At 44.0% G+C, this 19812-nt stretch overlaps 1 protein-coding gene across 1 annotated transcript in view; it reads right to left on the bottom strand.

Moving 5' to 3' along the window:
• Positions 1 to 19812, bottom strand: part of TMC3 (transmembrane channel like 3) — a 54933-nt gene that overhangs the window by 18069 nt on the left and 17052 nt on the right. Inside the window, exons 6-15 of the mRNA XM_086364201.1 lie at positions 18907 to 19005; positions 18662 to 18804; positions 15049 to 15196; positions 14303 to 14346; positions 12736 to 12883; positions 10697 to 10806; positions 8061 to 8139; positions 5837 to 6082; positions 4376 to 4504; positions 4044 to 4111 (exon numbers count right to left, since the gene is read on the bottom strand). Of these exons, the coding sequence (XP_086220327.1) occupies positions 4044 to 4111; positions 4376 to 4504; positions 5837 to 6082; positions 8061 to 8139; positions 10697 to 10806; positions 12736 to 12883; positions 14303 to 14346; positions 15049 to 15196; positions 18662 to 18804; positions 18907 to 19005 (1214 nt within the window). The remainder of the gene's footprint in view (positions 1 to 4043; positions 4112 to 4375; positions 4505 to 5836; positions 6083 to 8060; positions 8140 to 10696; positions 10807 to 12735; positions 12884 to 14302; positions 14347 to 15048; positions 15197 to 18661; positions 18805 to 18906; positions 19006 to 19812) is intronic.

Below are 19812 nucleotides of genomic sequence, written 5' to 3'. Positions count from 1 at the left end.
ATCTGAGATCCAAAACCTCCACCTTCTGGGAATAAGACTAGTCACTTCTGTGGATGAGCTGAGAGCCTATTTTAAAATAGCCTTTTAAGAAAAAACCAGAAAGGACTTCTCTGGTGGTCCAGTGGTTAAGACTGCAAGCTCCCAATGTAGAGGGCACAGGTTCCATCCCTGGTTGGGGAACTAAGATCCCACATGATGCACTGCTGCTGCTGCTGCTAAGTCGATTCAGTAGTGTCCGACTCTGTGCAGCCCCATAGATGGCAGCCCACCAGGCTCCCCCGTCCCTGGGATTCTCCAGGCAAGAACACTGGATTGGGTTGCCATTTCCTTCTCCAATGCATGAAAGTGAAAAGTGAAAGTGAAGTCGCTCAATTGTGTCCGACTCGTAGCAACCCCATGGACTGCAGCCCACCAGGCTCCTCCGTCCATGGGATTTTCCAGGCAAGAGTACTGGAGTGGGGTGCCATTCACATGCTGCACAGCATGGCCTAAAAAAAATTCTCTTGACACAGGAATGCTAAGTGTCTTTTCACAGTTAGCAAGGGAAAGACCCTCTTCTGGTCAAGATACAAACAGTGGATAACTATGATTCTGAGTAGGCTCTAGATTTTGCCTATCTTTGGTGAGGGCTAGGGTTTCCCTGGTGTCTCCTGCCTGCAAAGCAGGAGATGCAGGATATGTGGGTTCAATCCCTGGGTCAGGAAGATCCCCTGGAGGAGGGCATGGCCACCCACTCCAGTATTCTTGCCTGGAGAATCCCATGGACAGAGGAGCCTGGTTGGGCTACATGGAGTCGCAAAGAGTTGGACACAACTGAAGCGACTAAGCATCTAAGCATGCATGGTGAGGGCTACATTAATCAGTTATTGACTTTCAGTTTCCATCAACATATGTGCAGCACAGCTACTTTTGTTGCATCTTGGGCTGTGCATCCTCACACATTTTGGCCCATTTAACCTTCTGCAATCATAGAGGGGGAGTAGGGACTTCTCTGGTGGTCCAGTGGTTAAGAATCTGCCTTCCACTGTAGGGGACATGAGTTCAATCCCTGGTTGGGAAACTAAGATCCCACATGCTAAGCGACAACTAAGCCCTCATGCTGCAATTAGAAAGAAGACCACACATAGCAATGAAGACCCAACACAGTCAAAAATAAAAATAAACAAGCATATTAATATAAAAATAAAATAAAAGGAGGGGTTAGTATCCAAAGTTGGGTCTGGGAAAATTAGGTAATTTGCTCAAAGGCTAATAATAAGAGGGTGACCTATATCAACCAAATTGAGTGCTTTTGGGAATGACAGGCCTGGAATAAAATACCAGGGAAACAGAGATACAATTACCCTGCAAATAAGTGCCAAATAGGGAATGAAACCCAGAACTTCTGACTTAAGGCTAATCTGCTTGTACTAGATGCTCATTCAATACAATACTTGTCAAATTTGGATTTAGCAGCAGGAAGATAAATATAGATACAAGGATACGTTTGATAAGTAAAACTCTAAGAAAAAACTTTTGGTTTCTCACATCAGGCAAAAAGATCACTGTCTATGTGATGTGAGGCAACACACTTGGCTTCTCTTTTCTTTAGTTTCCTCATATTAAAATGAAGAAGAAAATACTAATTACCTCACAGGGTCTCTATAAGGATTTAACCAATTATTATAGGTAAAAAAAAAAGTGCCCAGTATCTTGCAAATGTTAAATAAATGTTATGTATTATTTTAATACTATATTTATGAAAATATTTTTCAAAATAAGTGGACTATAAGAACACAGAATTAATTTTTTTTCTTGCAATGATATCTTTTTAAAAAAATATTTATTTGGCTGCACCGGGTCTTAGTAGTGACACTCGGGATCTAGTTCTCTGACCAGGGATTGAGTCCAGGCCCCCTGCATTGGGAGCTTGGAGTCATAGCCGCCAGACCATCGGGGAAGTCCCAAGAACACAGAATTTGAATAAAGGAGTATTACTTGATTCTCTATTTCTCCTGCATTTTACTGTATGATGAGAAGAGATTGTGTCTTGTGAATGTGTGGGACATTCAGGCACTTCTTCCTTTTCTTTGTTTGCTTGTATTTTAACAGAGAGCACTTTAGGGGGTCCAGGAGGGAAAGCCAGAGGTGAAGGAATGATTAGGGAGCTCTCCACCATGCCCCCAGGGACACACCTGTCCATGCGGATCAGATGATCCCTTCCAGCCTTCAGCATCTTTATGAACATGATTGCCATGTCTGGGAGTTGCCCTGGGTGAGCAGCTTTCCCCTAGAATGGGTCTGTCTATCCAGCGGATGGATGGTCGTGCACCTGGGCTTAGTGAAAAGATGAAACGAGAGGACTTCCCTGGTAGCACAGTGGGTAAGAATCCACCTGTCAATGCAGAGGACACAAGTTCAGTCCGGGAAGGTCCTGTGTCCCTGTTTGGTCCGGGAAGATCCCACAAGCTTTGAAACAACTAAGCCCATGCACTGCAACTGAATCTGTGCTATAAAACCCATGCTCCACAACAAGAGAAGCCACCACAGTGAGAAGCCCATGTACCTCAATAAAGAGTAGCCCCACTCACTGCAACTACAGAAAGGCTGCGAAAGCGACCAAGACCCAGGACAGCCAATAAATAAATAAATGAATAAGTATTCTCAAAAAAATATGAAAGGAGAGTGGGGTGCTGAGGGCAAGCTCTCCTCTGTGATACAGCTACTGGAGGAAGTCCCCCTGAGGGGTCAGCAGCCACTCCTCCTAGCCTCCCCCTGCCACCAGCCCCACCTTCCCCAAAAGTTTATTCTACTGGTTCTTGGTTCTTATGCAGTTTTGTTTGCTTATTTGTTTTGTAGGGACTGATAGTGGTTGAACTGGACATGGAACAACAAACTGGTTCCAAATAGGAAAAGGAGTGCGTCAAGGCTGTATATTGTCACCCTGCTTATTTAACTTATATGCAGAGTACATCATGAGAAACGCTGGGCTGGAAGAAGCACAAGCTGGAATCAAGACTGCCGGGAGAAATATCAATAACCTCAGATATGCAGATGACACCACCCTTATGGCAGAAAGTGAAGAGGAACTAAAAAGCCTCTTGATGAAAGTGAAAGTAGAGAGTGAAAAAGTTGGCTTAAAGCTCAACATTCAGAAAACGATGATCATAGCATCCGGTCCCATCACTTCATGGGAAATAGATGGGGAAACAGTGGAAACAATGTCAGACTTTATTTTTTGGGGCTCCAAAATCACTGCAGATGGTGATTGCAGCCATGAAATTAAAAGATGCTTACTCCTTGGAAGGAAAGTTATAATCAACCTAGACAGCATATTGAAAAGCAGAGACATTACTTTGACAACAAAGTTCCGTCTAGTCAAGGCTATTGTTCTTCCTGTGGTCATGTATGGATGTGAGAGTTGGACTGTGAAGAAAGATGAGCACCGAAGAATTGGTGCTTTTGAACTGTGGTGTTGGAGAAGACTCTTGAGAGTCCCTTGGACTGCAAGGAGATCCAACCAGTCCATTCTGAAGGAGATCAACCCTGGGTGTTCTTTGGAAAGAATGATGCTAAAGTTGAAACTCCAGTACTTTGGCCACCTCATGCGAAGGGTTGACTCATTGGAAAAGACTCTGATGCTGGGAGGGATTGGGGGCAGGAGGAAAAGGGGACAACAGAGGATGAGATGGCTGGATGGCATCACTGACTCGATGGATGTGAGTTTGAGTGAACTCCAGGAGTTGGTGATGGACAGGAAGGCCTGGCGTGCTGCAATTCATGGGGTCACAAAGAGTCGGACAGGACTGAGCGACTGAACTGAATTGAACTGATAGTGGTCTAAAAATGGACTATTTCCTTCATCATTCCTTTCCACAAAATGCTTCAAAAACCATTACTGAAATGACTATTCATATGAAATCCTTCAGTTATAAACTGTTTATGTCCTTTCCTAATTCTTATGACTGTGTTTACTATGGTCACACCCCATTCAGTCCAAGTAAATTAAAATCTCAGCCCACATTTAGATGTGAGCACAGGCAGGAAGAAGCTTTGATACATACCAAATCATTCCTTGGTTGTAGACTAAATGTAACACGTTCTCTGCAATTTTGAATTCCCCGTATTCAGGCTACAAGGGAAAATGAACTTCTGCATTAAAAAACATTCCAAAGTTCTTTGTGTAAACCAGTTTATTATAATAACATTCATAAAATTCTTTGCTCCCACCATCTGTGTGGCCATCCCAGAAAATAGTGAATGGGGAAAAAAAAAAAAGAAATGGAAACTTAGTTTTGTACATCCTTTCTCTCGTCCCTTACATGTTTTCTCTCAGACATGTCAGTTTCCCAGCCTGGCCATCAGGAAAGGGTGGATCCAGCAGCATCTTACTTACAAACTTGCTCTCCAGGTCCCAGCACCAGTAGTCACTTAAGTACCTAACGAAAAGTCCTCGGAAGAAGTCTATGAGCAGAATGCTGGCCACGGTGAAGAGCATGTCAATGATGGACAGCTTCAGCATCTCCTGAAACACAAGGCATCCTTGCATGTCACCATGCCCAGCCCTCCCCACGGCCACTTCCTCATCAGGATCCTCCCATCTCTGTTCATTTCCGTGACATGAACCACTGAGCCAGGGTGACTTCATTTTTGGCACACAATGGGTGCTCAATAAATATTTGTTCATCTGGGGACTTCCCTGGTGTTCAGTGGTATAGACTTCACATTCCAATTCAGGGAGGCCAGGTTAGATCCTTGGTTGGGGAGCTAAAATCTCACATGCCTCGGGGCCAAAAAACCAAAATGTAGATCAGAACTAATATTGTAAAACATAAAACAAATTCAATAAAGACTAAAAAATTGTGCATGTGTGTGTTCAGTCATGTCTGACTCTTTATGACTCCATGAACTGTAGCCTGCCAGGCTCCTCTGTCCATGAATTTTCCAGGCAGGAATACTGGAGTGGGTTGCCATCTCCTTCTCCAGGGGATTTTCTCAACCCAGGGATGGAACCTGTGTTTCCCTGCCTTGACAGGCTGATTGTTTACCACTGGGCCACCTGGGAAGCCCCAAAGTGGGAAGACTAAAAAATGGTCCACATCAAAAAAATGTTTAAAAAAAATTGTTCATTTGAATTTTTATATTTGAGGCCGGCATTACACCAAACCAGGAAAAAAAAAATCTATGATTCGGAGCCATTTAATAGGAGACCACTTGAGGCATGATTATGGGATAATACCTAGGGAATGAGATTCTCTACACAAGACAATAGAGCAAATGTGAGGCAGATGGGCTCAGAGCACAGAGTTTGGAGCAGATGCCTGCATTTGGGGTATCACTCTGCTTTTACATGTGTGCATGCTCAGTCGTGTTCGACTCTTTGTGACCCCATGGACTATAGCCCACCAGCTTCCTCTGTCCATGGGATTTTCCAGGCAAGAATACTGGAGTGAGTCGCCATTTCCTCCTACAGGGGATCTTCCTGATCCAGGGATCAAACCCACGTCTCCTGTGTCTCCTGCATTGCAGGAGGATTCTTTACCGCTAAGCCATCAAGGAAGCCCCTTAACTATCTGTCATGTGGGTAAGTTACTTAACCTCTGTGCTTCAATTTCCTTATCTCTGGTTCTAAGGATGATAACAATAAAATTCTAGACTAAGCACTTACAACAGGGCCAAGCACATGGTTAATACTGCAAGAGTCTTTACACTGGTTATTATTATTTGTTTTGAGACCTGGGCAATCTTAAACCCCCAATGAACTTATTTTTCTTTTCTATAAAAGAGGCATAATGGCAGTCAGAGAGTTGCTAGATGAAATCGACTCAAAAGGGTTTTGTAAAGGACAGCAACCTACCTGTCCAACATAGGTCTCCCAGCATTGGTCTTGTGGACTCCGGGTGGAGACTGTGGTCTTGTTGGCTCCTGAGAGAGGTGAGATGTAAGTTGGAATGTTGGCCTCTTCCGAGGCCCACGTGCTGTTTCTCCTGAGCCCTATTCCAGGCCCAAGTGTGGACCATCTCTCTTCTCCGGGGGCTGCCCTGGTGGCAAAGAAGACGGTAGAATCTATCCAGTGACTTGTGCTATTTTGGGGAGCAGCTTCCTGCAGACAGAGGGAAGGAAGAAAAGAAGTTGCTCAGTTACAGTTAGTTCCCAACATGTGAACGAGTTCAGTTCTGAGATTGTGTTCATAAGTCCAACAAAGTCAGCCTAGGTACCCAACAAACACAATCTGCTGTATAGTACTGTACAGTCATAGGTTTATAATACTTTTCACACAAATAATACATTAAAAAACAGACCCCAAAAATAAACAAAACATTTTTATTCTTACAGTACAAGACCTTGAAAAGTACAGTAGTACAGTTACAATTTAGCTAGCACACAATAGCATGTTCACATCTTTGAAAGTATGCAACTTGAAGGTTCATATGTAGGGGACTTACTGTATTTGTAAGTAACAATCTATCATGAACACCAAGGGTATCATTGCAATGCTTGGGAATAATCTCTTTCTGTATCTCTGTTTCTGTCTCCATCTCTCTGTCTTTCTCACTCTCCCACTCTCTCTAGCTTGGTTGATAACCACTTGACTAGAAAGGGTCCAGGAATGGACATTGTAATTGAATAGTATTTATTGGTCACTCGTAAGTGTCAGAGGCTGTCCTAGGTTATAGTCTGTTCTATTTCTCATTCTCATGAGAGGGTCAGGTAAGAATGATTATTCCATGTGATAGATAGGATATGTGATAGATGAGGTGAGTGCTTCGTACTAGGAATGGGTGTGATAGATGAGATGAGCTCAGCTAGATGAAGTAAGATGCTAGTAGGTGGCAGGTAGGGACCCAGTCTTTGCAACACCAAAGCCCTGATGCAGAACCATTACTCCCCATGGCCTCTGCTGTCTTACAAGCCACAGGATTTGATGTTAGTCAGATATGGCTTATATAAACAACCCTAAGAAACCTCCTCTTCCCTGCCTCTCCTCCCCCTGCCCTTTGGGATATTCTCACAGGTGGATCAGGTTTAACATGAACTCCAAACCTACCCTAGGCTGGGAGTGGATCCCCTGGTGGGTATTGGGAGTGGGGCTGCTCTGAACTGTTCTCCATAAGATGTTTATATCTCCTGATTTTCTGAGTGAGTCACATAGCCTGCAATCCTCCCGGGATCACTTACCAGAGCTGTTGATAGCCTTTCCTGGTGGAATTCCGGGAAAGACAATCGGGAAACCCAGATTCTCATTCTAGCACTTATCAGTGACTAGCCATCAATTCTGGCCTCACTTTCTCTATCTTGGAAATGGGACTAATTTTCCCATCCTTATGTTGAGAAGACCACAACTGAATTGAATTTCCAAAATGAAGAATGGACTGCAAGTACAAGCAGTAATGCTGACAATACTGATGATGGCCCTGTATGTGTGTGTGTATATGTGTGATTGTGTGCGTGTGTGTGTGTGTATATATATATATGTATGCTTATGTGTATATGTGTGCATGTGTATATGTATGTCTCTCTGTGTGCTTGTGTGTATATGTGTACATGTGTTTGTGTGTATGTATGCATATGTATGTATATTTGTATACATGCTTCATGCTAAGTCACTTCAGTTATGTACAACTCTTTTGCAACCCCATGGACTGTAGCCGACCAGGATCCTCTGTCCATGGAATTCTCCAGGCAAGAATACTGGAGCGGGTTGCCATTTCCTCCTCCAGGGGATCTGTACAACCCAGGGATTCACCGGCACCTCTTCCATCTCTTACATTGGCAGGCAGGTTCTTTACCACTAGCGCCACCTAGGAAGCCCAATGTGTGTGTGTGTGTGTGTATGCATATATATATGCACGTGTGTGCACATGTGCACATGTGCGTGCACACATGTGTATGTGTATATGTGTGCACGTGTGTATATGTGTGCACACACATGTGTGTATGAGTGTTTGCATGTGTTTGTGCATGTGCATATATGTGTGTAAATGTTTGTGTGTGTGTATGTGTATTTGTGAGCATGTGTCTGTGTGTGGTATGGGGGAGGCAGTGGGCAGCTGGGCAAGTTCCCAGGGCAGAGCACTCACCTCAATGCTCATGCTGTTAACTTTGTCCAGGAGGGCGATGATCAGACTGTAGAGGTTCCCCAGATAGAGTACAAGGACCCTGAAAGCCACAAATCCACCTTGAATGAGCACACCACCACACAAAATCCATGCTTCTGTCTGATCCATGCTTCTGCCATGATTCTGGAGTGACTACCGTGCTTAGGCTAAGACAGTGGTTGGTTTTCACCCTTGGTTTCCTTCAGAATCAGATTGTGTTAAAAAAAAAAAACTGAACTCATGAAGGGCAAGTCTATTGATGCCTCTGTTTCTCTAGTTTTGAACAGGAACAACGAGGTTAATCTGTATACTAGGAATGCAATCATAGTATTGCTTCTCCCTGGTGTGTATCTGTGACGGAGCTGCTGAGGAATGCTCTTCTCTCTCCTGGGTTGACAGAGGAGGTGCTGAGCGCAGCACAGAGGCAAGGGTTGGAGCCCAGGGGCTGGGACCACCCCTTCCCATAGAGCCACCCTGGATGAGGGGTTTCCACATGCCATCCCCTGATCTTTCAAGTGTTTCTATCTTTGAAACGACAATTGGACTTCCGTTGGACTTCAAGGCTGTCAAACAACAGCCTTTTAGCCAAATCCTACCCTCTTCTATTTCTGGAAATAAAGCTGCAAGAAACACGGGCACACCCCTTAGATGCTGTATGGTCCATGGTCATTTCCCTACTATGACCTCAGAATTGAGCCTTCATAGACCTTCATAGTCTCTCTTCAGAGACTTCATAGACCAGCACGATTAAAAAGATGTACTTGGTGCATATATATGGAATTTAGAAAGATGATAACAATAACCCTGTGTACGAGACAGCAAAAGTGACGCTGATGTATGGAACAGCCTTATGGACTCTGTGGGAGAGGGAGAGGGTGGGAAGATTTGGGAGAATGACATTGAAACATGTAAAATATGTATGAAACGAGATGCCAGTCCAGGTTCAATGCACGATACTGGATGCTTGGGGCTAGTGCACTGGGACGACCCAGAGGGATGGTATGGGGAAGCAGGAGGGAGGAGGGTTCAGGATGGGGGGCACATGTATACCTGTGATGGATTCATTTTGATATTTGCAAAACTAATACAATTATGTAAAATTTAAAAATTAAATTAAATTAAAAAAAAAACCCATGTGGATGCATGAAAGAATGTAAGAAGTGCTGATATATTGCAAAGGACCTTATTTGTTGTCTTTTAAGGTACATAATGACACTCTGCATTACTTATGTCTTTATATCATAGACAACAATAATATTTTTATTTTAATCACAGTAGTTTATGACACAATGTATGTATGAAAATTAGCCTTTTTCTAGGCGTAGAACCTTACTTTTTCCCAAGCAATGCTTTTAATTTATTAAATTCATACCATGAGTTGTATCTAGAGTATTAGTTTTTTTTAAAAAAAAGTCTTTGTAAAACTTTTTTTTCCTAAAAAAATTCAAGTAAATGAATTTTTGCTCAATTTCTGAATGTTTAGCATTTCCCCATCTCTTTTGAGCTGGTGAATGGCCTTCTTTAATTGGTGACAAGTTGAACAGTTGCAATGAAACTGAGATTTATTTGGTTTCTATTTCTAGTAGTAATATATAGTTGTTCTTGAATATGTGACTAAAATGTTTGCTTTCATCTTATTCAATTATCTCTCTATAATAAATATTTTTTCAAAGAATAGACACAAACAAAAAAAAAAGATGTACTTGGTCCTTTACAGAAAATATTTGCTGACTCCTGAAAGAGAGTCATTCTTCACAAAGTGATCTGGGGGAAATTTGTTCTGTAGAACGTGATCCAGTGTTACAAGAGGAAATACAATCAAAGCACTGGAGGGCCCAGAGGGATGGGAGACAAGTAAGCCAGGTTCTAATATCTCTGTCCTCTGCGACCATCACCCTAACAGAACATCCCCTAAAGCTGCACGTCTACTGACAAAGAGGCTGCTCCAGGGAGGAGATGGAAATTTTTCAGTAAGACAGTGATGAAGCCAATGCTAGCAATGAAATGTGGTTTCATGAGGCCGGCCCCTCTGACCTCCCCTGTCCCTAGTCTGCTGTGGCTCACATCTGCATCTACCACCTGCTGAACACCCACTGACCATCCTGACATAGCCTCTATGGGTCTGTGCTTTGGGGAATTACGAGTAAAGCATTATGTTCATCTCACATCTGGAAAGACAGCAAGAGTCTCTCACCTCTTGTGGTCAATCCACCAAGGGACTCAAAATGTGGGCAAAACAGGGCAGCCTTTCCTTCATCTTCTGGTCCTCTTTCTCTCACATCTGCTTTTTCTGCCTGTTTTCCCCTTTTCTCATCCTCTCCATCCCTCCCTCCCTCCCTCCTTGTCTTTTCCTCTTGTTCTCATCACCACCCTTTCATCCGTCTCTTCCATCCAGTCTTCCAGGTCCTTCCTCTCCAGCCCCCTCCTCTCTCCCTACCTCCTCTTCCCCGTCCTTCCGATCCTTCAACCCCTGTGCCTAAGATGCTCCATAGGGCTAGTCCTGTGCTAAGGCTGGCAGCGTGGGGCAAAGCAAGCCCTGGCTCCTGAGAGACTGAGTTCCCACGGTGGGTGGCCAGACAGTGAACCCATAAGGAAACCTCCCAGCACAGTGGCCGTACCTTGCCAGCTGGAAGCGCAGTGTGGTTCGTGGGTGGTACATCTCCAAGGCGGCGATAAGGTCGAAGGCCGATGGTGCCAGCATGGTGACGAGGGAGACCACCACACTCACCTACCAAGAGAATGCACGCCCCACCGAGCTTCTTCAAGGGCCCCCCACCCCCGAATCTCAGCCTACATCACCTGACAATTGATCTCGAAGCCTAATGTTTGGTAGGGGAGAGGGGTATTCAGAGGATCATGCAGTTCTTACATGGAAAACCTCCCCCAAATCTTAGCTAATTAGCTGCTTGACAAGGCCACTTTGCCATGGGTTTATTCTTTCCAGTGGTGGCGGTGGTAGTTTAGTCACTAAGTTGTGTTCGACTCTTTGCAACCCCAGGGACTCTAGCCCACCAGGCTCCTCTGTCCATGGGATTCTTCAGGCAAGAATACTGGAGTGGGTTGCCATTTCCTTCTCCAGGGGATCTTCCTAAGCCAGGGATCCAATCCACGTCTCCTGCATTGCAGGCAGATTCTTTACCAACTGAGCCCCCAGGGAAGCCTTATTCTTTCTAGGAACTTTCCTTAAAATAAAGACACTCATACATGCCATTTGGGATTCACTGGTGTCTTGGCCGCCTTCTTCAATTACCATCTTATTCTATTTATACTTTTCTTACCTTGGATAGAAGAAGAAAATAACTGCAGCTGTTAAGAACAGATAAGGAAAGTCTGAGAGGTAATAAATATTCTTTCTGCACATGCAAGATTTAGAGCATTACTTTTGAATGACTCCTGTTTCTCTGTATTTATGGCAAGTGAAAGCAGAGGCTTAGCTGGTACATGAGAGGTGTGAGCTAAAGAAGAAATAATTTCTGAATTTATCTTTCAAAAATTTATCTATCCACACACAAGCACATATTTCTATAACCCACTTAATTGACATAAAATACAGAGGTATGAGAAGAGACTCTGTAATGCAGTCTCAGATTCTGAAAAATTATTGTACATTGAGGATGAATGTATTGGCTGCACACTTTGTTTTTAATTATTTTTATAGAAGTGGTCTGAGAGGTGGCATTTGTGCTACTTCTGCCATTCAAATATTTACAGGTAAATCAAACCAAACTTTCAGGACCAGAGTCTTACAATAATTAGTAAGAATTATAAAACTGCTTATAACTTTCCTCTTTGTAATCTTCTATTTGTGGGAATAGTCACATAATGGAGGGGAAAGGACTTTTACAAAAATGAGCCATTGGTGTGAGGCTATTTTGGGAAGCATTATTGTGACTTAGAAATACAGAGGGACTTCCCTGATGGTCCAATAGTTAAGAATCCATCTTCCAATGCAGGGGATGCAGGTTCGATCCCTGGTCGGGGAACTAAGATCCCACATGCCTCGGGGCAATTAAACCTACATGCTGCAACAAGAGAAGCCTGCACACTGCAGTGAAGACCCAGCACAGGCAAAATATAGAAATATGGAAACCGCCTAAATGTTCAACAATCCCCACATGGTCAACTTCAACACATGCAATGGAAGACAATGCAATTGCTAATGCAAATGCTGGTTAAGTCAGTTTCTGGAAACATGCATATAAAGAAACACAAAGCCAAGAAAGCAAAGCACAGTCAGCAGTGCAACTCCAAGGGAAAGAATGTACAGATCTTGAGGGTGGTTTTGAATCAAAACCTTCCTCATTAAGACCAGGGATATCATTCAGCCAAGCCTGAGTGTTGCCACTCTGGTTCCAAGCCCTTGTGATCCGTGCTCTAGAATAAGAGGACTACAGTTTTTCCATGGAGATACTTCCAGTGAATCCACTTAAGAAACACCACAGGGGGGACTTCGCTGGTGGTCCAGTGGCTAAGACTCTGCACTCCCAGTACAGAGGCCTTGGGTTTCATCCCTGGTTGGGGAACTAGATCCAACATGGTGCAACTAAAGATCCTGCATACTGCAACTAAGACCTGGTGCAAATTAATTAATTCGTTAAAAATAAAAACTAAGAAACACCCAGGAAACAGAGGAGGGTCTGCCACTGTGTGTGGGTACCTCGTTCTTCTCCCAGAGTGTCAGCTCCTTCTTGGACTGTGCCAGCTTCTGGGACCGGTCCACCACGAAGTAGATGAGATAGATGCTCCCAGCGAGTGAGACAAGCACCAGGATGTTGGCGACAACCCGCAGACAGATAGTCACTGCCCTGCAGGGAGAGGCAGATATGGGGACAGTACGCTAGGCTCCACACAGGGAGCCCAGATGCATGTCTTCCTCACATTTTGACAGAATCAGGAGGATTCAGGATTTGTGTGTGGGAGAGAAATGAGAACTGGACTTTCTGCTGATTTGTTTGCTTGTAATAATGAATCACTGAATGAGACATTTTTGAGTGGGAATGTGTTCAGGATGGCTGCAGCTTTCACATTTGAGGGAACATCAAAATCACCTGTGAGGTTTACTCTGCGAGACATGCTAAGAATATGGACTCTTGGGTCTCACTCTCAGAGATGTTAATGCTGTCAATCAAGGTGGGCATTGGAGGGATCTGCATTTGCAGCACCTTGCAGGTAATCCTCATGTGGGTGGTGCTCTCTGCCCCCTGAGAACACAGATGGAGTCCCATCCTTTCATTTCATAGCTGAGGAAGCAGCTGCCCCGAAGAGTCAAGGGCATTTTGGGGTCATAGAAATTAATGACAAAGAGAGGGCTAGAATCCATTTTCCAACACCCTATGGAGAGTCCATCCCCCCATAACAACTGCTTCCTCTCAGGGGCTGGTGTTTCCTCAACTCCCCAGGTCTCCAGCATCCCCTGGACAGGCTTTCTGCATCGCAGGAACTAACCATGAGCTTAAACCACCAGTGAGGATGGACCTAGAGACTGCCATTCAAAGTGATGTAAGTCAGACAGAGAAAAACAAACACAGCACAATTAGCACTTTTACGTGCAATTTAGAAAAGTGGTAGAGATGACTTATTTGCAAAGCAGAAAGAGAGACTGATGTAGAGAACAAATGCATAGACCCCAAGGGGGTAGGATGAATTGGGAGGTTGGGATCAACATATAAACATTGCTCTGTATACCAGTCAATCCTAAAGGAAATCAACCCTGAATATTCATTGGAAAGACTGATGCTGAAGCTAAAGCTCCAATACTTTCGACACCTGGTTCAAAGAGCCAAATCATTGCAGAGACGCTGATGCCGGGAAAGATCGAGGGCAGAAGGAGAAGGGGACGACAGAGGATAAGATGGATAGGATCACCAACTCACTGGACATGAATTTGAACAAACTCCAGAAGATAGTGAAGGACAGGGGAGCCTGGTGTGCTACAGACCATTGGGTCGCAAAGAGTCAGACATGACTGAGCAACTAGACACTCAACAGGGAACTACATCCCACATGCCGCAACTAAAACCTGTCACAACCAAATAAATAAATAGTAAATATTCTTAAAGAGAGAAAAATTATAGGGTTCCCACCTACCACATTATGAGATGGATAGATTTTAAGAGAAAAGAACTGCCTGACGTTGTATGAAAATGAGATAGACTCTGGTGACTTGGGCACCAAATTAACACAGCTTATCAATGACTCTAGTATGGGGAGTTTGTCATACATACAGGTTTTTGCTTTTCTTCTTTTCCTGTTCTTCCAGTATAGCCTCCTTTAAAGAAAGACACATACAGTATCGAAAGCTTAGCATTATCATTAATCATAAATTTTTACAAATAGTTTATGAGAGAAATGACTTATCCAGTATTTTTAATCATAAATTCAATGCCTAGACTTCATTCTATAAGACTCTATTGATATCAGCACTTTGTATAATAATAGATTTAAAAAGGCAACTAGAGAATGGAAAGAAGAAATGGAGAAGTAAATTATTGAGATCATCAAAATGATCTGAATCATTTTTTTCTCAGAAGCAGGCACCATTTAGCTGTAATGTTGTTGTTCAGGAGCTCTGTCTCTGAATGCTTTTTACTGTGTTATCTTCTAAGTCAACACTAAGATATCTCCCACATAGATGTATTTATTCATTTACAAGTTAAATACATGCAACATGGTAGTAATCAATTATGCAAATTAACACAGATACACACATGGAAATTTTAGAAGGATGAAATTTTTTTTAAAAAGTTCCAGTGTCTTCCTCCTGTACACCATCAGATTGTTTGGGGCATGTGGGGGGCGGGGCGGGAAACACATCATGTCACATGACTTTGGAGACTGTGGCTGCCTTGGTCTGAGCACTGTGGGAACAGGACCATGCTGACCCCCAGCAGAAGGCCAGCGGCTCTTGCTATAAAGGCTGTGGTCTGCAGAGCCCTGACTCCTGGCAGCCTGGACAGGCTCCCTAACTCACCCTGATGCTGTTCACGATGGCTGCGGTTTTGCTCTCGGCCGCCTCTGGGTTTCCAATGAGGTAATCCCAAGCGCAGAACACCCGCCAGCAGAATGTGTAGTTTTCATTGGAAGCACTGGCGAGGCTCATGCGGGAGTTCTTAGCCATCCTGCACAAGAGGACCAGAGAAAACCATAATTCAAAAAAGACGCATGCACCCAAATGTTCACTGCAGCCCCATTCACAATAGCCAGCACATGGAAGCAACCTAAACATCCACCAACAGAGGAATAGATGAACATGTGGTGTGTATAAAAATGGAGTATTACTCAACCATAAAAAGAATAATAATGCCATTTGCAGTAACATGGATGCAACCAGAGGTCCTCATACTAAGTGAAGTGGGTCAGATAAAGACAAATATCATGTGATATCACTCATGTGTGGAATCTTAAAAAACAAAAAGTCTACAAATGAACTTACCTACAAAACCAAAGCAGAGTTAAGATGTATAACATAAACTTATGGTTACTGGGGGTGGGATAAGGGTGGGGGAGGGATAAACTGGAACATTGGGATTGACACATACATATTGCTGTACATAAAACAGATAATTAATAAGGATCTGCTCCATACCATAGGGAATGCTACTCGATACTCTTTAATGGCCTATGTTCTCAGAGTGAACTTGTGTATATGTAAGCTTCCCCCAGGTGGCGCTAGTGGTAAAGAAGCCACTTGCCAATGCAGGAGATGCAAGAGATGTGGGTTCAATCTCTGGGTCAGAAAGATCCCCTGGAGTAGGAAGTGGCAACCCACTCCAGTATTTTTACCTGGAGAAGTCCATGGACAGAGGAGCCTGGTGGGGTACAGTCTATAGGGTCACAGAGAGTCGGACAGGACTGAGCAACTGAGCACATTAGCACACATATATAGCTATAACTGATTCACTTGGCTGTACACCTTAAACTTACACAATATTGAAAAGTCAACTAAATACTAAATATTTAGCCTAGCAGAGCCTAGGCTGGGTTCAGCCCCACTTGTGGCTTGTGTCCTCCACCACCTGCTCTGAACAGTGTGAAAACAGCACGTTCTTGGGTGAGTCCATTGCATAAGCTCGCTCATCACTGGTGGTCAGGAGGTCCCTGTAAGTGTGTGCACTCACTGCACGTGTGCAGCTGTGACTGTGAAACAAAATTCTTTTTTTTAGTAGTCTGATGTTTTTATTGTGTTTTTGCGTAAGTTCTGGCTCGCGAAGGATTGGAAATTTTTAAAAAGATTTAAGAAATCTTTTAAAAGGTTCTTCATCGCAGATCGTTTAAGCAGCACTGTTCTAGAATCATTACAAGTCAGCCATACATATACCATGTAACTATAGGTAGAACCAGTGCAAAATAAAGAACACATTAAAATAAACATTCCAAGTGAAAGCTCAGAAATAAGGTATCTTTAACTTAACAATGCTCAAGTACTTAAATGTTCTTATGAGAAAAGCAGTGGTATGGTCTCAGCATGGGAAGTAAAGTAAGTAAAGTCAAGTCGCTCAGTCGTGTCCGACTCTTTGAGACCCCATGGACTATAGCCCACCAGGCTTCTCCATCCATGCGATTTTCCAGGCAAGAATATTGGAGTGGGTTGCCATTTCCTTTTCCATGAAACAAAATTCTTTACTTTGAACTAAATCAGTTCTCCTTGGAGCCCCTGCCCGATGAAGCAACTACCCCACCAAGTGGGAGCCTGTTAGATACCTCTTATACAGGACTTTGCATTAGATGTAAGGCAGGAGTCGCGATTCTGTCCTCAGGAGAAAGTCCTCCTGTTCTTCAGGCCAGAGATCCCCAACTCCTGAGCCATGCACCAGTACTGGTCCGTGGCCTGTTAGGAACCGGGCCGTTCAGGGCAGCAAACGAAACTTCATCTGTACTTCAGCCGCTCCCCATCTCTCTCTCATTACCCCTAGATGGGACTGTCTAGTTACAGGAAAACAAACTCAGGGCTCCTAGAGTGTGCATAATGGCGAGGTATATAATTATTTCATATTACAATGTAATAATAATAGAAATAAAATGCACAATAAAAATAATGCACTTGAATTATCCCCAAACCATCCCCTACCCTCCATGGAAAAATGGTCTTCCATGAAAATGGTCCCCAGGGCCAAAAAAGCCTGCTGCTCTAGAGCTTCTCTCCTCTTAGAAGCTTTTCCCTTTCTGTCTATCCATGTTTCCTGCTCCAGAGTTGACAGCAATTTGTCTCTTAAACTGTAACATCCAGAAAAGGGTTCGTGTTGTAGGTGGGGTCTTGAGGCCCCCCAGAGGCTAAGCTGGAAAGCTTCCTGTGAACTTTCGGCCCTCAAGTCACTCTGCATCTCCCTGTATGTGAGTATGCATGCTCAGTCACTCAGTTGTGTCTGACTCTCTGCAGCTCCACGGACTATAGCCCACTAGGTTCCTCTGTCCATGGAATTTATCCAGGCAAGAATACTGGAGTGGGCTTCCATTTCCTTCTCCAGCGGATCTTCCCAACCCAGAGATGGAACACACATCTCCTGCTTCTTTTGCACTGGCAGGCAGATTCTTTACCACTAGCACCACCTGCTGTTTCTTCTGTTTTATAATAATTTAATTATAACCATAATTATAAACAGAACCTTACATATCAATAAACATATTTCAACAATATTCTTATTGGCTGGTTTTCATCATGTTCCTGTTTTTCTTTAACCTTTTATTGCTTATTAGGGTTTTGGACTGCAAGGAGATCAAACCAGTCCATCCTAAAGGAAATCAGTCCTGAATATTCACTGGAAGGACTGATGCTAAAGCTGAAACTCCAATACTTTGGCCACCTGATGCAAAGAACTGACTCATCGGAAGAGACCCTGATGCTGGGAAAGATTGAGGGCAGGAGGAGAAGGGGACGACAGAGGATGAGATGGTTGGATGGCATCACTGACTTGATGGATATGAGTTTGAGCAAGCTCCGGGAGTTGGTGATGGACGGCAAAGCCTGGTGTGGTACAGTCCATGGGGTTGAAAAGAGTTGGACATTAACTGAACTGATAGCAGATTAACAATATTGTGATAGCTTCAGGTGCAGAGTGAAGGGACTCAATCATACATATACGTGTCCCCATTTTTGCATGAACTCTTAAGGTCCTCAAGTCACTGCATCTCCCTAGATTTTGTCTGCTTGATGATAATGATGATGACTGTTTTATCTTTTTTTATCCTAATCCCTTCTACCTGAACTTTGCTATGATGACACAAGGGGCAGTGTGATGAAGACAAGCTGGTGTGTACACAAGATCGGAGCTTCCCTGGTGGCACTAGTGGTAAAGAATCCGCATGCCAATGCAGGAGGCACAGGTTTAATCCTTGGATTGAAAGATCCGCTGGAGGAGGGAATGGCAATCCCCTCCATTCATGCCTGGAAAATTACAGGAACAGAGTAACCTGATGGGCTATAGGTCATACAGTTGTTGCAGAGTCAGATAGGACTGAGCAAGGACACCAGGCCTAATCTGTAACATGGGCAGATGTATGCCCTGACTTTGCAGGATTAGTGACAAGATGAAATGAGATCATCCACAGCATTTTGGCATGGATTTTGAGGAACTGAACAGACATACTTTTTTAAGAGGATGATGAAACTGTAAGCAAACACTGCCATCCCCACCAGGAAATAGGCCAAGGGCAGCCGGTAGCCAGCTCTCCCGATCCGTCTCTCCCTGCCATAGTAGCCATAGAAGAGGACTGAGTACTGGAGGTAACCCTGCAGAGAGAGCACTCGATGTCATTTCTGACTCCCAGGTTCTAGAACATTCATAACCCCCTCCCACCTCGAGACAAGAACGTGGCTGGGCCTGAACCTCACCCCCAGAGACCAAACGGTGTCCAGATCTTGGGCAGATGCAATATGCTCCTTGGGGATGGTCTTGCTGGCTGTGCTTCCAAACGGTTGGCCTGCAATGAGCTGGTGACAGAGGAAAGGCAATCACACAGTCCTCTGGAAGAAAAGGGGCCACTGATCTCCATGCACTTGTGAAGATGCTGCACCTACAAGACTCTTAGGAAGTGGATTCTTCACAAGTGGCCAGACTTTCATTTGCCTGATTGGGGCCAGTCTGAGTGTGCTCTCTAGTCTGGACATGGCTTCTAAGGGAGGATATTTGAAGCCACTGGGTTTCTATAATGGCATAGGAAATGGTCCCATTTGCTTTGCAAAGATAAAGTTTAGTTGAGAAATAGATTTTACTTTAACACAATGTCTGCACACTGGCCCATAAGCCAAATCCAGCCTAACACTTCCTTTTGTGTGGCCCAAGAGCTAAGGAAAGTTTGAGTGGTGGTGGTTTAGTGGCTAAGTCATATCCAATTCTTTGTGACCCCATGGACTATAGACCCCCAGGCTCCTCTGCCTGTGGGATTTCCCAGGCAAGAATGCTGGAGTAGGTTGCCATTTTCTTCTCTGGAGGATCTTCCCAACCCAGAGATCAACCCCACATCTACTGCTTGACAGTTGGATACTTTACCACTGAACCACCTGGGGAGACCATTGCATATTTTTAAATGGTTGGAAAAGAATCCAAAATTGCTTTCCAGGTGGTTCAGATGGTAAAGAATCTGTCTGCTATACAGGAGACCTGGGTTCAATCCCTGGGTCCGTAAGATCCCCTGGAGAAGGGAATGGCTACCCACTCCAGTATTCTTACCTGGAGAATCCCATGGACAGAGGAGTCTGGGGGCTACAGTCCATGGGGTCGCAAAGAGTCAGACATGA

Source organism: Bos grunniens, chromosome 21 (assembly GCF_055505025.1).
Source record: "Bos grunniens cultivar Pamir isolate PY7600 chromosome 21, Bosgru_T2T1.0, whole genome shotgun sequence".
Lineage (NCBI taxonomy): Eukaryota > Metazoa > Chordata > Mammalia > Artiodactyla > Bovidae > Bos > Bos grunniens.
Note: the sequence above shows the minus strand (reverse complement) of the source record. Positions and strands in the feature narration are given on the sequence as shown.